The sequence below is a fragment of the Kogia breviceps genome, chromosome 2, assembly GCF_026419965.1.
Source record: "Kogia breviceps isolate mKogBre1 chromosome 2, mKogBre1 haplotype 1, whole genome shotgun sequence".
NCBI lineage: Eukaryota > Metazoa > Chordata > Mammalia > Artiodactyla > Physeteridae > Kogia > Kogia breviceps.
The window spans coordinates 88,061,127-88,079,296 of NC_081311.1; the positions used below are offsets into that span (position 1 = coordinate 88,061,127).

Below are 18,170 nucleotides of genomic sequence, written 5' to 3' on the forward strand. Positions count from 1 at the left end.
ACTTTCCTTCACTACAACCCAGTGTCAGTAGATTGGCTTTGCTGCAAGTCAGGAAAGCAGACCCAAGTTCAGTTCAGTAACCAAGGCACAAGCAACAAAAGTAAAAATCAACAAGTGAAGCTAAATTAAAAAGCTTCTTTACAACAAAAGAAATAATCAACAAAATATAAAAGCAAGCTATGGAATGGGAGAAAATATTCACAAACCATCTGTCTGATAATGGGCTAATATCCAAAATACATGAGAAATTCATACAACTCAATAGCAAAAAAAAAAAAAAGAAAACCAATACGACAAAATAAACAGAGGATCTGAATAGACATAGGCCATTATAAATGGCCAACAACATGAAAATGTGCTCAACATCACTAATCATCAGGGAAATGCAAATCAAAACCACAATGAGATATCACCTCACACCTGTTAGAATGGCTATTATTAAAAATACCAGAGACAACAAAGTGTTGGCAAGGATGTGGAGAAAAGGCATCCCTTGTGTGATGTTGGTAGGAATGGAAATTGGTGTAGCCCCTATGGAAAACAGTATGGAGGGTCCTCAAAATATTAAAAATAGAATTCCCATATGATCCAGCAATCCTACTTCTGAGTATACATCCAAATGAAATGAAATCACTATCTTGAAGAGATATCTGCACCCCCATGTTTATTGAAACATTATTCACAATAGCCGACATGGATGGATGAATGGAAGAAAATGTACACACACACACACACACACACACACACACACACACACACACACACACACTGGAATATTATTCAGACATAAAAAGAAGGAAATCCTGCAACATGGATTGACCTTGAGGGCTTTATGATACGTGAAATAAGTCAGACAGAGGATGGCATACACCACATGAGTCACTTATATGTAGAATCTTAAAAAGCTGAACTCATAGAAACAGAGAGTAGAAGGGTGGTTGCCAGAGTATGGGGGAAATGGGGACATATTGGTCAAAGGTATATTGGAAGTACAAACTTCCAATTATAAGATGAATAAGTTCTGGGGATGTAATGTACAGCATGTTAACAATAATTGACAATACTGTATTGTATACTTGAAAGTTGTTAAGAGAATGAATCTTAAATGTTATCTCCTCAGCTCCCCCAGATGGCAATATTGTGAGGGGATAAAAGTGTTAACTAACCTTATTGTGGAAAATACTTTGCCATATATTTGTGTATAAAATCATCAAGTTCTACACCTTAAACTTACGTATGTATCGGGTTGCCCAAAATGTTTGTTCAGGTTTTACGTAACATCTTAAGGAAAAACCCAAACGAACTTTTTGGTCAGCCCAATAAATGTCAATAATATCTCAATACAGATGGAAAAAAAAAAAAGACAAATAATCCAATTTAAAATTCAATTAAGAACTTGAATAGTTATTTCTCCAGAGAAGATATACAAATGGCCAATAATCACATGAAAAACATCCTTAACATTACTAATTAGGGAAATGCAAATCAAAACCACTAGGAGATACCAACTCACACCCATTAGAATGGCTATTACTAAAAAAAAAACAACAAAAACACAGAAAATAACAAGTATCTGCAAAGATGTGGAGAAATTGCTGGTGGGAATGTAAACTGGTGCTGCCACTGTGAAAAAAAAAGTGATGGTTCCTCAAAAAACTAAACATAGAATTACCATATGATCAACAATTCCACTTCTAGGTCTATACCAGAAAGTGATAGCTGAAACTTGAATAGATATTGTACACTAATGTTTATAGCAGCATTATTCACAATAGATAAAAGGTAGAAACAACCCAAATGTCCATCAGGGGATGAATGGATAAAGAAATGTGGTACATACATACACTGCAATATTATTCAGTCCTAAAAAGGAATGAAATTTTGATACATGCTATAATACAACATGGGTGAACCTTGAAAACCTTATGCTAAGTGAAATAAACCAGACACAGAAGGGCAAATATTGAACGATTCCATTTATATGAGTTACATAGAAGAGTCTAATTCACAGGGAAAGAAAGTAGAATACGGGTAGAAAGTAGAATACAGCAGCTAGGAGTGAGGAATGAGTAGGTAACACTTTATGGGTACAGAGTTTCTATTTGGGGTGATGAAAATATTTTGGAAGTAGGTAGAGATGATGGTATACAACTATGTAATGTACTTAATAACACAGAACTGTACACTTAAAAACTGTTGAATTGAAAATTCTATGTTATGCATATTTTGCCACAATTTTTTAAAAAAGAAACTGTTCAGTTTTTTTTTTAAGATGGATGTTTTAAAATATAGAGAAATGTAAAAGAACAAGAAACCATCCAGCCATAGCCATAGCCACTTCATCTGATAGTATCCCTCACACTAGTTTGTTTGAGATTGGGGAGGACATCTTGCTGCAGGGGAGCTGACCTGAGTCCTAGAGTGCCTCTTGCCATGCCCATCCTTGAAGCCACTGGCCCTCCTCCCCGGTCAGCCATCTGCTCCAAATTGTGGCCCCTGAAGCATGTTCTTCTCCAAGTTGACAGTCCCAGTCCTGCCAGCCTTCCTCAGATGTGTGGGATTCCACCCCCTCACCTCCCAGTCCCTTCAGATGTGGGCCCCACGTGGAACTGGATTCTCAGGCTGCAAACCTGGAGCTTTGCACACCCACTGATGCAGCCAGATCAGCATCATAGGCTGTTGTTAAATTTGTGCTCACAGTTAAGTGAAATCCTCTAGGTCTCTCAGAAAGCAAGGGGTGTGGCCAGGGGGCCTGAGACCCTCCAGTCAATCAAGTCACCTGGGAGTCCAAGGTCAGAAGACCCTAAGAGCCCATGCCAGGAAAGAAGAGGGTTATAGCCACAGCCTGAAAATGCAGATGAGAAAACGAAGTCAGTGTATTACAAAAATAACATAAAGTAAGTTTATATTAAAACAATTTAAAGAAAAAATCTTTCAGTAATATCTAAACTGGGAAATCTTGGTGTGAACGGTCTTTCCAGGGGTCCTTGGAGAAGACCAGATCCCATGTCTTGGGGAAAAAAATTGTATATATGTGTGTGTGTGTATATATATATATATATTTACATGTTTATATATATATATATATAGTTTGTTTTTGTTTGGTGTTTTTTTTTTTTTTTGCGGTACGCGGCCCTCTCACTGTTGTGGCCTCTCCCGTTGCGGAGCACAGGCTCCGGACGCACAGGCTCAGCGGCCATGGCTCACGGGCCCAGCCGCTCCGCGGCATGTGGGATCTTCCCGGACCGGGGCACGAACCCGTGTCCCCTGCATCGGCAGGCGGACTCTCAACCACTGCGCCACCAGGGAAGCCCTGTTTCGGGTTTTTATACCCCCAAATAAGGATGTTTTTAAACTGTCTAAAAGGAGGAAGTAGATGGCTTAGAATAGTTCTCACTGACAAAGGGTGACAAGCTGAGCATTGACTAGACCAATTATCACTCAATGGAAGAAGTTAAGGGAAAAGGTACCCTTGTAATGCTGTAATGCGGAAGAAGGGAGACCATAATAGGAGAGGCTAATCTTTGTTAACTTAAAGTGGTGAGGACTGTGGAGTCTAGGAGATCCTACACTTGATTCAGGGTTATGTGACATGAGGCACAGATCCACCTTTGTCTATACATAATAGGGGGTAAATTGATTCTAGGAACTCTGAAGGCTAGAAACTGCCAGGAAAGGTCAGGACTATACCATCAACATGGGGGGGGGGGGAAGACATCTGGGGTAACGTGAGTCAGTCACTGGGTAGAAAGACGATTCAACTCCAAGAAATACAAGAAGGTGGCCTCACCCAAAGGCGGTGGGTGATCCTTGCTGAACGAGGGGCCTGCGGTGGAGCTGCTCTTGACTGGCGTGACTGCGGTAGGAAGATCTCAAGGTGACTGATGATAAAGAAGGCTGCTGATTTATGACAAAGCCAGCCCAGACCAAGGAAGGACGTCTTGTATCCAGGGGATTTTTTTTTTTTTTTTTGGAAATGGGAACAGGGAGGGAGCCCATCAGGCTCAAAGAAAGGAGTGGCCTTCGTCATCCACGGAGCCCTGACCTCTTTGGGGTCTCAGCACAAGCCTGGACTGGAAGACTCCTTCCTTCTTCCTCCCAGCGCTCTCCGCCTGGGAGAGAGCGCTCAGCCCACTCCACCCCGCCCCACCCGCCCCGCGCGTGCTCCGCCCTCACCCAGGCTCCTGGCACTCCTCTCCGAGCCATCCCGGAGTTGCTTGCTCCATGCTTGATTCCTGCTGCCAGCGTGCAGACCCTCCTTCCTCAGCTCAGCGGGGAGAGGGTCCCACAGCACTTCAGCGCCCCCCCGCAAGACTGCGGCAGCCCACAACACCGGCAGACGCCACACTGTGAGTACCTGTGAGGGGGGCACCTCGTTCCTTCCCATTAATACTATACTCGGGCCCAAGAAAGGCACTCTGTAAGGAAGACTCTGCCCCGCATCTCGAGATTGGCCTGTTCCTTTTTCCAAACCCGCTCCGAATCCTGGGGAGGGCTCGTGACTCGGCCCTTCCGAGAGCCTTGGGTAAAGGTGCCTCGGCGCTGCGGGCTGCGGAGGGTAGGGGCACCCACACCTGCGCGCTCTCAGGAGTTCGGGCCGCGGCGGGGGAATACGGTCGGGGGCGAGGGGAGACGACTGGGCGGCTGTCAGTCCGGGGGACCCCAGAGGCTGGGCCTGAGGGATGCAGAACCACAGCCCTGCGGGGGTGGGGGGCAGAGACGCACGGAGGCAGATACCGGAATAAACACGAACAAAGCGAGACCGAGCGAGGTCCGGGCGGCGGCCCTGCCAGAGCAGTACCCCCCCGGCCCCGCGCGCCTCCTCGCCCACTCCTGCGCGGGGGCGCCTTCGCGGCCGACAGGCCCTCTGCGCGGCCCCGCCCCGCCCCGCCCCGCCCCGCCCCAGCGCGGTTGCCCTCCGGCGGCTGAACCCTTGCGGGCCCGCCTCCTGCCGCGGCCTCCCAGCCCCTCCTGCGGCGAAGCGAGGGTGCCGGCCGTCCGCCTCCCGGGGTCCGGTGGGCGCGCGCGGCGCCGGGAGCTGACCGTGGTGCTGAGCGCTCAGCTCCGGATCGGGCGCGGCTCCCGGACCTGCCGAGGCCGCGTCCTGCGACGCTCCAGGCCCCAGCGGTAAGTCGCCAAAGCCCCGAGGATGTAGGCGTGGAGCGGAGGAGGGCAGTGATTTGGAAATTTTTGTGCGTTTTTCGCGCAATGGGCGGGCTGAGAGGAGGAACCAGTGTCTGCACTCTGTCCACTCCGTGATGCGGGGTCTGGGAGCGGTGACCCAGACCTGAAAAGGTCTGGGCTAGGGAAGGGGGGAACCTTGTCCCCCCGGATGCGGGTGCTGGGAAGGGACGAGTAAGACTGGAGACCCCTCTTTTCTCCACTGGGCAGGCCAGGAGCGCCCAGAGACTCCCTTAGAAAAAGGAGACCAGGACCTTCGCTCCCCAAAGGTCCCTTTGTCTCCCCAACGTGGGGGCTGGGTGAATTGGTGATGTTCTAAACACTGCAGATTCTATTTCTGCTTCATTCCCCACCCCACAGCCATCCCAGAACACAGACGCTGTCCCTCCCCGCAGTGGCCTTCACTCCATCACCCTGAAGGTTTTGGCTTAGACAAGGCAGCCTATTACAGAGATAAACTACTGCCCCATACATAGCCTCTCCACCCCAATGTCCAGGATGTCCCTGGGTGGGGCTCACCTCATAGGCCCCTACTCTCGTATCACAATTCACCCCTTTGTGTTTCATGTTTGTGATTTTCCTGGATATTGGGGGTGGGGCAGGAGAAGGCAGGGTAAATACCAACACTATTAGTCAAAATTTTTATAATTCCAAACTGTCTCTGGGGCACATGTGTAGCTCCAAGGTTTTTATTTTGCTCCATGAAATACCTGGTCATTTTAATGTTCAAAAAGGAAAGAAAAACATAGAATTACCTTACCAAAAGGAAAAGAAAATTCTAGGCAGTTGAGCTAAAGTTAGTCATAATGTAGAAAAGCAGCAAATGGAATTACTTCATTTGCTCAATTTGCAGTAAGTTCGTATGCATGTGCATGCTGTGTGTAAGACGCTGAGATGTAAGCTTTCACACGTGGGAAGTCTCTGCCACTACTTTCTTTCCACTGGACCTTCCTCTGGCTCCTAACCTGCCCTCTTGTGTCCACTCTTGCTCCTATTTTACATTCTCACCCACAACTGGAGTGACCTGTTAAAACTGAAAATTGGCCTTCCTGGCTGGCAAATGATGGGGGGAGTATCTCTCAGGCTCCACAAAGAGGGTGTCTAGCCACAGGGTTACAAGGCAGATTGTGCGTTTTTGCAACTGAGAACCTGGACACGTGGCCTTTGCCCTCAGGAAATGAGAATGCCAGCACCTGGCTGTCCAGATAAATCCCACTGAGCCCCTGAGAATTATCATGAAAGATGACCTCTCAGCTTGACTCCAGTTGGGCAGTGGGTCTTCTGACCTCTCAGGGAGTTCCCACCTGTGTCACATATGGACTCCACATTTCCAAAGAGTCAGGATCTGGTAAAATAGTTTAACATGGAAACTGAATGGACTGAACACACACTGAATTTCCCCTGATTGCTCCAGTATTTTGCAAGTCTCTGGTTCATTGTTCTGGGCCTTGGTGCTTATTGTCCTAACAACATGCAAAGTGCTAAATGAACTCAGGAAATAGGGTTGGCAATATTAGTGACATTTGGTCCCAACACCTATAGCAATGACAGCTATTTTGAAAGGCCATTTTCCAACTTTAGAGTGTGGTGAATTTTCCAGTTGCTCATGATTTTAAATCGGTAACTATTCCAAGAATTTGATTTTAAATCAGTAACGATTACAAGAATTAAGAAACTAGTAGTTTTATTTATAGAAATCAGTATCAAATAAACTGTCTTATATTCTGTAGTTGCAAAATTCTGCACACAGTGAAATAATCTTTATCATGCCTGGTTGAAGTTACTTCCCAAAGGACAGTAATAAAAAGATTTTTCTAAAACATGGAAAAAGAATAAATGCAACAGAAGTCCCATAATGAATATCTCCAAAATTTCTTGCCATAGAAATTATACTACCTTCAGTTACAATTTTTCTAAGTTTGTGAGCTATACTTTTGCTTTTAATCTTCATTTTCATTATGCTTTCCAAAATTTCTCACAAAACCACATTTATTATTCAATGTTTAGATTTCCCACGAAGAGGAGAGTGAGCTGTTAGTTCAAAGAATGCCTATCAGTTAAGAGTACATGTTTAGTGTCAGACAGGCTTGGGTTCAAATCCTAGGTCTGTTACTTACCACTTGTGTGACCTGGGCCAATCCATTGACTTTTCTGCACCTTAATTTCTCCTTTATCAAATGGGGGTTACAGCAGTATGTCCCTTATAAGGTTATGGGCCAAGCACTCTGCCTGGTTAGGTAGAGGGAACAAAGACTCAGATACAGGTCTTCCCAGAGCCCAGAAAGTAACCGCTATGCTGTGTGCACCCAAACCCACTAGAGCTAGGCTACAAGATTGTGGGGAGTGGAAATGGGGTCTGCAGGTACAGAGTGGGAAAGACTTGGGCACATGCCACCTGGCAGGAGGCAGAAAGGCAGCTTGAGGGACTGACCCTGTCCAGGGTCAGTCCAGGATCAGTCCATCATGTCCAGGATGCTGCCACCAAGAGCTGAAGTGCAGCCAGAGCCAAGCCTGGGCTCTGCAGCCTTCCCTGACATGGTCCTTCTACTATCCTCTGGCCAGAGGCCCCAGGTGTTCCTCTGCAGGGGAGGAAGCATTGCCCACAGGTGGGAGTGGGGTTGAGGCCGTGACGCTTGCCCCGTGAGCCTCTGCAGTGCCCACTTTGCCACGGCTTTAACATTGCCAGCTGGGCCTGGAGGCAGCCCCTCCGCCTGCCTCCAGGACCCCATGTTGAAGCATTTCCGAGACCCTCCGGAGGGGACTGGGAAGCCTCTTTGGCAGTGGGTGCGAAAGACATGCGGGCCAGTAAAGCCACTTGCCTGCACACCTGCTCTCTTCCTCCCTCACAGACTGTGGACTGAGGGAGAGTGAACCCCCTCTCCCTCATCAGACAGAGCACTCCTTATGGAGAGCCCAAGAAACCAGCCAGAGGACCAACTGGCAGGTCCCTCACTGCTAAGGAGAGGCAGAGACAGGGAGGTAGATGGAGCCTGGGTGTGGGGTACCTGTGAGGGACAGCACACCAGGGTGGGGGTGCCTCTCAGGGGGTGCTCTTCAGCACTGCCTTCTTCTTCTTCTTCTTCTTCTTCTTTTTTTGAGTTATGTTTTATTTGGTGGGAATTTTTAGGACTTCAAGCCCAGGAGACAGCATCTCAAGTAACCCTGAGACAACTGCTCTGAAGAGGCAAGGTGGTGGGGGGGTGGGGGTGGAAATCAGGTTATATAGAAGTTTTGCAACAAAGGGCAGGTAGTCTGAACGTCAAAAAATTATTGTTAATTAAAGAAAACCAGCTATCCCAAGTGTAGGAATTTAGCACTTTTCTGTGTATGGGAAGATGCAAGATTCTGGGCTCACTGAAATCATTCCTTTGATATGCACCTCAGCTACCTGGGGCCAGCATCCTGTGTTTACACATCCTGAGTTTCCTGAGGGCTGATCATGGGAGAGGCTGCAGTCTGATGGCTGCTAGATGGCAGGTATTCTTTCCTTCCTGAGTTCCCTCAGGGCTCACCAGCTCACATGGGAGGGCTGCAATCGCTGAGGACTGTGACATCCTTTGTTTACTGATATAGCATTGCCCCTTCTTTTGATGTGGTCTTGTGGGTCTCCAAACTCACCCCAAAGGCAAGGCATTTAAAACTAGACCCTTGCTCCTCTGCCCCAAATCAGCTCTTAACACTGGTCCCTTCCTTGCCTTTGCTCACCTCTCATCCTCTCCACTTTCTGGACTTTTCCCACTCCTATGGTCCCCCTCATGGCATGAATCCTGGCCTCGGTGTTTATGACTTCTGGCCTGCATGTCTTTCTTTATTTAGTTGCTAAATCCTGGTGTTTCTTCCTTTGAAAGACCCTATGACTTTACCCCTCTTTTTCATGCTTAGAACTGCTTTCCATCTAGAACTTATCTCCATATACCCGACCCATTTTAGCTTCCTCTTGTGAGTCCTCTCTGTTCAGAGCCTCTCTCCTGATTTAGTCCGTCCTCCACTCAGACATCAGATAAATGGTCTCAGACCATCAACTTCATTATGCCACTGCTTCTAGCTACTCCCTCAGAAGACTTCCGTAGCTCTTCCCTGACTGCGGGTAAGGCCAAAAACTCCCCAGCTGTGCAAGGATGATCAAGTTGTTAACACCCTTACCACCTTCCCACTCCCAAACCCAGGACAGACATCAATAAGCGATTCCAGCACTCTTTCCCATTGAACTCAGACTGGGCATCAGAACCTTTGTCTGGATGGCACTCCAGGTAGCAATGTTTATCAGTTAGGACATGCACAAAAGACGACACCTGCCTGCCCTTCCAGCTCATGATGTGCTGTGTGTGGCCAGTCTGCCTGTTCCTGGTCTCCTGCTTGTCTCCTCCCTTTCGCCTTCTGCCACATTGCTCTCTTCTCCCTGCGCAAGCTCTCGTGCACCATGAGATGCTTGGCTGTGCCTTGCCTGATGGCCTCTGTGTAGGCTGAGTCTTCCCTCCTCAAAAAGATGCAGCAGTCCTGGAGGGCATGCATGTGTCTTCCCTCCCCCCATGGCCACATGGCCCACTGCACCCAGCCCAGGAAGTAGGCGTGGGTTTCCTTGTCTCTTGCATGAAGGAAGCAACTTATTTATTGAGTCCTCTGCTTCATCCACTCAGAAGGGCCATGATACTCCTCCTAAGGATATGGTGCTGTGGGTAGAGCCGGGCCTGGACATGGAAGTCTAACTTGCCCAGATAAGCTCTGAAAGGATGCTCGAGGGAGTTGCAAGATCACAACTACAGGAGTACCAGACCCCAGTACGCTCTCATTTTGTCACCTGTTGCCTGCCTTTGAGCACATGACTTAACTTCTCTGGGTATCAGTTATCTACAAAGGCTGGAGCAGCAAGCCTGTGGGTGGGGCAGTTCCCATCTCCCTCTCCTCTTGCCTCCATGGAGGATCCCAACTCAGATGTCAGAGCTCAGCTGCCAAGCCCATGTGGGCAGTGGGGGGGTGGCGGGGGGGAGGCAAACACAGGTCTTCTAGAACCACAGGCCTCCATCTTGGATACCTAGTGCCTCCTTCTTTCCTCCACAGCAGCAGGGACACTGCAGCATGGAACTGAAGAGAGGAAGGACATTCATCAAATCTAGCCTGCAGACTGACCATGAGAAACCCCCAGATCCAGCAGCCACTGCCCCGGCCACGGAGGATGCAGTCTCACCAGGAGGGCGGCAGCGACCCCACAGTGAGAGGGGCCCCCAGGTCAGTCCCAACACCCAAGGATATGACAGGTGCTCTGACGAGGGAGCCCAGCCAGATGCCAATGGGGGGCCTGCAGCTCTCTGTGGGACCACCTTCAAACTGGTGCAGAAGAGCAAGACTCACGACAGTGTGCCCAGGGCTGACAGGGCAGCCGCAGCCACAGGGCAGCTGGTGGGCAGCGCAAGCTTCCCAGGGCCCCCCAGGAGCCAGCGCATGATTGACTACCGCCACTTTGTGCCCCAGATGCCCTTTGTACCAGCTGTGGCCAAGAGCATCCCAAGGAAGAGAATTTCCCTGAAACGACCCAAGAAATGTTTTCGGAATCTATTCCACATCCGCAGAAACAAGACTGAGAATTTGTCCTCGCTGGCAACCAAGGGGAAGAGCTTGTCCTCCCCTGAGGGCCCATCAGAGGCTGGAGGGCAGCAAGGCACAGCTTGCTTCCCCTTGGGCGAGGGGCTGGGACTGGACAGCCTATGCCAGGACCTGTCTGACAGCGAGTTCCTACCCGACTCCTCCTTTGACCTCTGCAGGGCCCTGTGTGAGGACGTGGCCTCACTCAAGAGCTTTGACTCACTCACCGGCTGCGGGGAGATCTTTGCAGACGAGAGCTCTGTGCCATCCCTGGAGCTGCATGAGGGCCTAGAGAGCCCTGTCCAGGCATCCCAGGCCCCTGACAGCATGGCTTCCAGGGGCCCATTCCAGGGCAGCATAGAGCAGCTGGCATCGCCTGCCCAGAACGAGATGTCTGACTTTGACAAGTTCTGGGACCGTGTGAATCACTCGGTGAGGCAGCAACAGCGCGCCCTGCTAGGTCCGTGGCTGGGGGGCCCCCAGGGGTCAGACACAGACAAGCCCAGGCCAGATGCAGCTGGGCTTGCTGAGCTCCCCCTGTGCCCATGCAGGGACCCCCACAGCGGCTCCAAAGCCAGCTCCATAGACACAGGCACCCCCAAGAGCGAGCGGCCAGAATCTGTGTCCACGAGCGACGAGGGCTACTATGACTCCTTCTCCCCAGGCCTCGAGGAAGACAAAAAGGAGGCCCCGAGCCCAGGCACACCCGCAGCCGCCTTCCCCCGGGACAGCTATAGCGGAGATGCCCTCTACGAGCTCTTCTATGACCCCACTGAGGGCCCTGGGAGCCCGAACCTGGACGACGACCTGTGCGTGTCCGAGAGTCTGTCGGGGCCGGTGCTGGGAGCGCCGCTGTCCATGTGCAGCTTCCACGTGGGGGCAGAAGAGAACCTGGCCGCCGCTCCAGGCCCAGACCTACTCAGCCAGAGCTTCTTGCAGAGCTCCTGGAGGGGCAAGGAGTGCCTGCTGAAGCTCTGCGACACCGAGCTTGCCATCACCATGGGCATTATCAACTGGCTCCGCCGGAGTCCAGAGCTGCGTGCCCCGCCTGCCTCGGCCCCCAGGGAGCCTGCAGCGCCCCCGGGAGGACTCGTGGAGAAACCAGGAGCTGGCTCTGAGAAGGTGTGTCTAGGTCCAGTGAAGCTGGAGGGTGGGGGCACCCAGGCCTTAGATGCAGGTAGGACCTCTGTGAGCTCAGCACCCAGCAGGCGGGAGCTGTGGGCATGTTCGGGCACCAAGGGCCTGCTTGCTGGAGTGAGCGAGGTCCTAGTGGGGGCCAAGCAGGGGACCAGCTCTCCATCCAGGGACCCCTCTCTGGAGTGTGTGCAGGTCTCTGGGGAAGAAGGGACACAAGGCCACCCTGAAGGCTCGTTCTCCTCTGTAGGGTCTGCAACCCCCATGGCAACCAACACGTCCAGCAAAAACAAGGTCCCAAACCCCTCTCCCTGGCCTGGTTCCCAGGAGCCCAGGCTGCCTGGGAACCTGGGGTGTTTCCAAGGTCCCTGGAGACCAGGTCTTGGGGGAAGCACCATGGATTCAGAGCTCACTCTGACAGGCTGTGTGGCCCAGGTGGCAGCCCTACAGATCCACCCAGATTGTCAGCCCCCAAGGCAGAACACAGGTAGTGGGCTGTGCGGGCAGCCTCAGGCCAGGGACCCTGACATTCTGCAACAGAAACAGCCTAACAGCTTCCCTAGCATGGCTGCCATATGTGGCCTGCCCTCCCTGGCCAGCCCACTCCACAGCCCACAGGACCAAAGGTGCCCAGGCCGCATTCTGGACCTGAGCCAGATCGGGGTGAAGCCCGCCAGGCTGGACGCCCAGGCCCATGCCTCTGTGGAGGACCAGCCTCTGCAGCTCAGCTCAAGGGCTATAGAGCAGGCTGCACACAGGAGCCAGCTGGACTCATAGCCCCCTCAGTCCTGCTGCCTGGGATCACCTGCCAGGAATTCTGGCCCTCACTTCCAACAACCAGTGGGAGGGGACCCGCTCTGCCAGTGCCGCAGAAAGCCGTTGCAGCTTCTTGGACCACGAGGGCGTCCTCTGCAACCAGCAGGAAGTGGGGGCTCCCAGGCCAGCGTGGCTGAGACCCACCTTTGGAACAGTCTTGTGTCTTTGTGGTCCCATTCAGGAGAGCCTAAGACCCAAATCTCCACCCTTTGTCCCTGATGTGAGGACTGTATTGCGGGGGAGGGGGTGGCAGGACTCTGGCAAGTGGGGCGGGGCATTCTAACATGGAGGCATCCGTAGCTGAACCCACCAGCTCAGCCAGAGCAGGTCCTGGGCAGCCCAAGGCCAAGGACAATTGCAAAGCTGCTAGCGCTCTCAAAATGTGCCTCACCGATTTCCCCACCGAAAAGTGAAGCGTCTAAACCCAGACGCGAAGTAGCCACATTTGGCCACTCGTACAGCATGTCAGAGAGAGAAGCTCAGGCTTGAAACTGATGGGATGGAAGTGGTACATATTATAAAGGGTACATGTTGTGCTGATAACTTGCACCAGGGTTGAGAGTAATAAATGTGAGTGGGGGGTCTGAGGCCCAGGGGTAGGAGCTTGAGACAGGGGGTAGGGGGTTACAGATGAGCTTGGGAGTGCTCGCTTGCCCCACCCCCGCCTGCTCCCCACCCCCAGGATGAGCAGCCACAACCTTTGGGACCCTGAAGGGCTCCTCTGAGGGAATCAGAAGCAGAACCAGCCATCTCAGCAAGAGCCTTGAACCAACCAGCAGATGCCGTACATCCCTGTGCACCCTGGCCAGGGCTGGCCAGGGCTGCAGACTCTGGCCCATGGGTGTTCTCTGTCACAAAGCATCCCATCCAGACAGTGATTCCCCCCAGTTCTCACTCGCTAACTGAGCTACAGGTGGCAGGATGCCCTTGGAGAAGAAGCTGACTGCTTCTCTGCACTGCCATTCTTGCCCTCCGTGCTGCCAAGCATTCTAGCCTCCCGCTTCAGGAAGGCTCACCTTTGAATGAGGCTGTACCCCCCAACCCCTCGAAAGCCACAACACGTGCACAGCACCAAACATGCAGAATCACAGAGGGAAAGCTGGTTCGCACCTCAGAAAGGGCAGGTGTCTGTTTGGCCAGCCTCAGGGCAGCAGGCCAGCAGCCAGCCCCTTGCCAGGGTTCCCTACGATTAGATCCTGCCTCAGCTGCCCTGTTGTGGTGAGGTGCCGGGTGGGGGTGGGAGGGCAGTATGCCACAGGCAGCTCTGAAGCTGTTTCTAGAAGAGAGGCCAGGCTAGAAAGGGGGCGGGCCCAGTGATGAGGTAGGAATTCCAGATGGAGGGGTGCAGTCTGGCAAGCTGACCACAGGCTGGGGCCTCTCCTGGTTGTCTGAGGCTCTGTTTCAGGCTAGCACACGCTCCGCAGCCCTCATCAACAACTGCTTCCTGGGGCCCACTGTGCGGAGGACGCATGCAGCACGTGGGAGGTTCCAAAGGGCATGACAGGGCTCCTGACCAGGCCCATCGAGACAGGACACAAGGAAGGTCAGGGCCAGCCTTCCTGGGAAGCCACACTTGACCCTTCCTCCCAGGACTGCCACAAGGGGTCACAACGGCGTTATTGGGCCTAGATGTGAGCAGGTGACATGTGGAGTAGCTTGCTGCATCCCTGCAGCAACCGGAATGCTCTCCTGGTTTCTGACATGGAAGCCGAGGCCAGGGTGCGGATGTGGCTTGTCCATGACACACTCGGCCAGTGTGTGGGACTGATGGTGTTGGAGCCAAACCCCAACTCCTAGGGCCCAGCTCTCGGTAGGCTCCTGCCATGAACACCCCTCTCGAAGCCTCCCCTCCTCCCTTCTTTCAGGGCACAGGTGTCTGGGGCCTCTGGGCGCCAGGAGTGCGACTCCGTTACTTTGTACCGCACCTGAGCAGAGCAAGTGCTCAGTAAATACTGTTGCAAGAATGAAATATCAAAAGGTTGTACATGGTTTTCTGATTTCTTGTTGCCTGTGGGCCTTGTGTCTAGAGAGCAGCAGAGTTGGGTATAACCTGGCAGAAATTCTGATGGAGACTTCCTTGATGTGACACAGTGACTTGTGGAGATGTGGAAGAACCAGACTGGTCCAAGAGCACTGGGAAGGGCAGGACCCAAAGTGGTCCAGGTCGGGAGGGGCCTGGGGTCAGGAGGGCAGCGCCAAAGGGGACCCAGGACTCAGAGTCCATGGTGAAGCAGGAGCACGGGGACCCAACAGCAGGGCAGCAGAAACAAGGACTTAGGACCATGCCTACTGGGAGGAAATATTGCCTGGGGGCTCTCAATCTGGGGAGCATCTTAGACCATCCCAGCACTGCAGAGGTTCTCACTCAGGAATCTGGGGAGCGGTCCCTGCAGTGGTCTGCTAGGCGCCCTGCTGGGAGAGTGAAAGAGGCTGTGTGATCTTCCTCTCGTGTGCACTGAGTCCAGGGTCCCTCAGCCCGTATCTCTTTCCGCACCCCACCCCTCAGGCTGCCCTCCCCAGCAAGATGGGTCCAGGCAATGCCATTCTGACTGGGCTCTACAGGCCTCAAGGATGTCCTCAAGGTGACCCACTGGGAGGAATAGGGGAACTTCAGGGTCTAGCTCCTGGGACAGGTGCCTAACCCAGTGATGGGTGTGGAAGAAACCTGCTTGGGGCATTTTCAGAACTCTGGTCAATTTCCAGCCCTCTCATTCACACGTGGCTGTGGAGGTTATGGAAGATTTTTCCCATGTAAAGTAAAATCTGAGAAGTAGGTCCAGTTGTCCCCAGCTCACAGCTGTCCCAGGGTCACACAGTGGAGGGGGAGCTGGGGTTCACCCTGGCGCCTGTGCACTGTGCTTCCACCCTTCCAACCTTCTGAGGTTGAGTTAGAAAATGGGAAGGTACCCAGGCAGGCTCCCAACTGGGAGAGGCCTGGGCCCTACAGCAGAGTGGCCAGGGTGGACTAGGAGGACAGGGAAGAGAGCAGGAGAAGGTGCTGGAAAGAAGAAGGAGGTGAAATCCAGCACAGGTTGGGGAAGTGCCTGCAAACTACATTGGGGGAGCTTCTTACCTTTCCTGGGTCTTCCATTTATTTGTTTGCTTATTTATTTATTTATTTTTATGAAAGGGGGATAAATATACAGAATACAAAACTCAAATGACACAGAAGGGAGAACAATGAAAAGTGAGTCTCCTCCAATTCCTCCCTTACCCCCTGTTGTTTTGAATCAAAATTAATACCCACTTACTACAACCAATTCAAACAATGCCAAGTGCAGAGCCTCCTCTTCCCTGTCCTTCTTGAACATTGGATGTGTCCTCAGACCCTTTCTCTGCCCATGACATAAACACACATGGACTTGAACATTTTTTTCTTACTGCACACCGTATCACAGATGTCTTCCTTGAGCTTAGCAGGCACAAGGAGCACACAGGTTCTCCATTCTCTTGAACAGCTGCACAGCAGTCTCCTGTAGGTGGCAAGTAATTTAAACACTCTCCTGTTGATGGATAGTCATTTCCCGTTTTTGCTGTTACAAACAATGCTGCACTGACTCCTTTTTCTCCTAAATGTTCTCTCTGAAAGTCCTCTTCAAAACTATAAAAGTGAAATTTAACGAGGAAAAGATGCATTTTTAAAAATGAACAGCACATCCTGCTTCTATGTCTCCACTCCAATGCCCACCTACCTTAAGGGCCTGATGTTAATGGCCTGGGCTCCATGCTCGTACAAACATACTACACACCCCCATCTTTGGAAGGGGAGAGGTGGGTTCTTTTGTTATTATGTATAAAGCCTTAGAAGTTGTCATTCCCATCCTTATAACAAGAAAAATGTGGACAAACTGAAAATCCATGACTTTCCTTGACTCATCAGAGAACTGAGGTCACAGAGCAAATAACTCCTCTGAAGCCTGGAGGCAAAGGTGCATCCAGAGAAATGAGGCAACCGAGACCTGGTGCAAGATGCCAAAGAACTGGTAGGAACTGTTAAGGAGTAGTTCTGACAAGTGGCTGTAGGCTGAACAAGAAGCTATAAGGGGCTGGGCAGTAGAGGGGGGGCCCACACTTTCATGGCTTGCCTCCAGGAACCACACTGTGTTTTCAGGGTGAGGACAAAAGACGCCCTCATGGGCTTGGCAAAGGGAGAAGAGTAGCAATTGTGAAACCCTCCATAACCTTCTCCTTAACAGGCCTATGTAAAGGGGAGGGGCTTCCCCAGGGGGCTATTCTGAAGTCTTTTCCAAGCTGAAGGAAGGCACTCCACTGGACCCCAGTCTTCTCCAGCCTTCCTGTCTCACTTAAGAAAAAGATAGGAAGAAAGAAAGATAAAAAGAAAAGGACAGTTAACCAGAAGAGGACTCCAAAGTACAAAACTGGAAATAGTGGGCCAGAAGCAACTAGGGTTTTGGAAGGCTTAACCCCACCCTGGGGGCACAGGCCCACAAAAGACTGAGACTATTAGAAGCTTAGAAGATAAGGACACATTCTCTCCCTCCCGACTAACCCCATCACCACACTAATAAGCCTCAAGTAATAAGAACTGTGGATTAAAACTAAAAGAGCTACAAGACAAAGACTCTCTAAGGATCAGAACAAAGGAAAGCCACAAAGAAAAGAAAGGAGGAAAAAGTAAGCCCACTAGAGTAATATGAAGTCTCTGGTGCCTATAGTTATAAGAAATATGAAAACAGCCCAACTCTTAGCCAGATTAACATAAATCCTCACACTAAAAGCCTACTTACCTCAGTACCTATTACCCTATACAATGTCTGGCTTTCAAAAAAAATTATAAAGCCTGTTAAAGGCAAGAGGAAACAATGTCTGAGGGACAAAGCTATTGCCAGAACCAGTCACAGATGTTTGAATTATCACATAAAGATTAGAAAATAAGGTTGATTAATATGTTATGAGTTCTAGTGAAAAAAGTAGACAAAATGCAAGAACAAGTGGTCATATAGCTGATAGGAAGAATTCCAAGAAAGGAATCCAAAAAATATGTTAGAAGTAAAAAACACTGCAAATTAAATGCAGAATTAAACATGGCTGAGTAAAGAATCTGCAAGCTTTATTAGAAAATAATTGAGACAAATAAAAAGAGACACAATATACCAAAACTTACAGGATGCAGAGAAAGCAGTGCTAAGGAAATTTATTGCTAAAATGCATACATTAAAAAAGAAGAAAGATCTCAAATTGATAACCTAACTTTATATTTTAAGGAACTAGAAAAAGAAGACTAAACCTACCCAGAGCCAGTAGAAGGAAAGAAGCAATAAAGCTTAGTGGAGATAAACACAATAGAGAAGAGAAAAAAAAAAAGGAAAAAGTCATCAAAACCAAAGTTGATTTTTTGAAAAGATCAACTAAATTGACACACCTTTAGCTTAAACTGAGTACAAAAGAGAGAAAACTCAAAGTACTGAAATCAGAAATATAAATGGGGATATCACTAC

General features: G+C 50.4%; 1 protein-coding gene across 2 annotated transcripts; it reads left to right on the forward strand.

Annotated features, from left to right (window-relative positions):
- Positions 1-3,742: 3,742 nt before the first annotated feature.
- AMER3 (APC membrane recruitment protein 3) lies at positions 3,743-14,695 on the forward strand. 2 transcript variants are annotated; one of them, XM_059052608.2, is made up of 2 exons: positions 3,743-4,349; positions 10,240-14,695. In XM_059052608.2, the coding sequence occupies exon 2, from the start codon at positions 10,258-10,260 to the stop codon at positions 12,670-12,672; it is 2,415 nt and encodes an 804-aa protein (XP_058908591.1). In that variant the 5' UTR covers positions 3,743-4,349; positions 10,240-10,257; the 3' UTR covers positions 12,673-14,695. The 2 variants fall into 2 exon arrangements, with proteins under 2 accessions (XP_058908591.1, XP_066881874.1); XM_067025773.1 differs by lacking the exon at positions 3,743-4,349 and adding an exon at positions 4,992-5,127.
- The last annotated feature ends 3,475 nt before the right edge of the window (positions 14,696-18,170 follow it).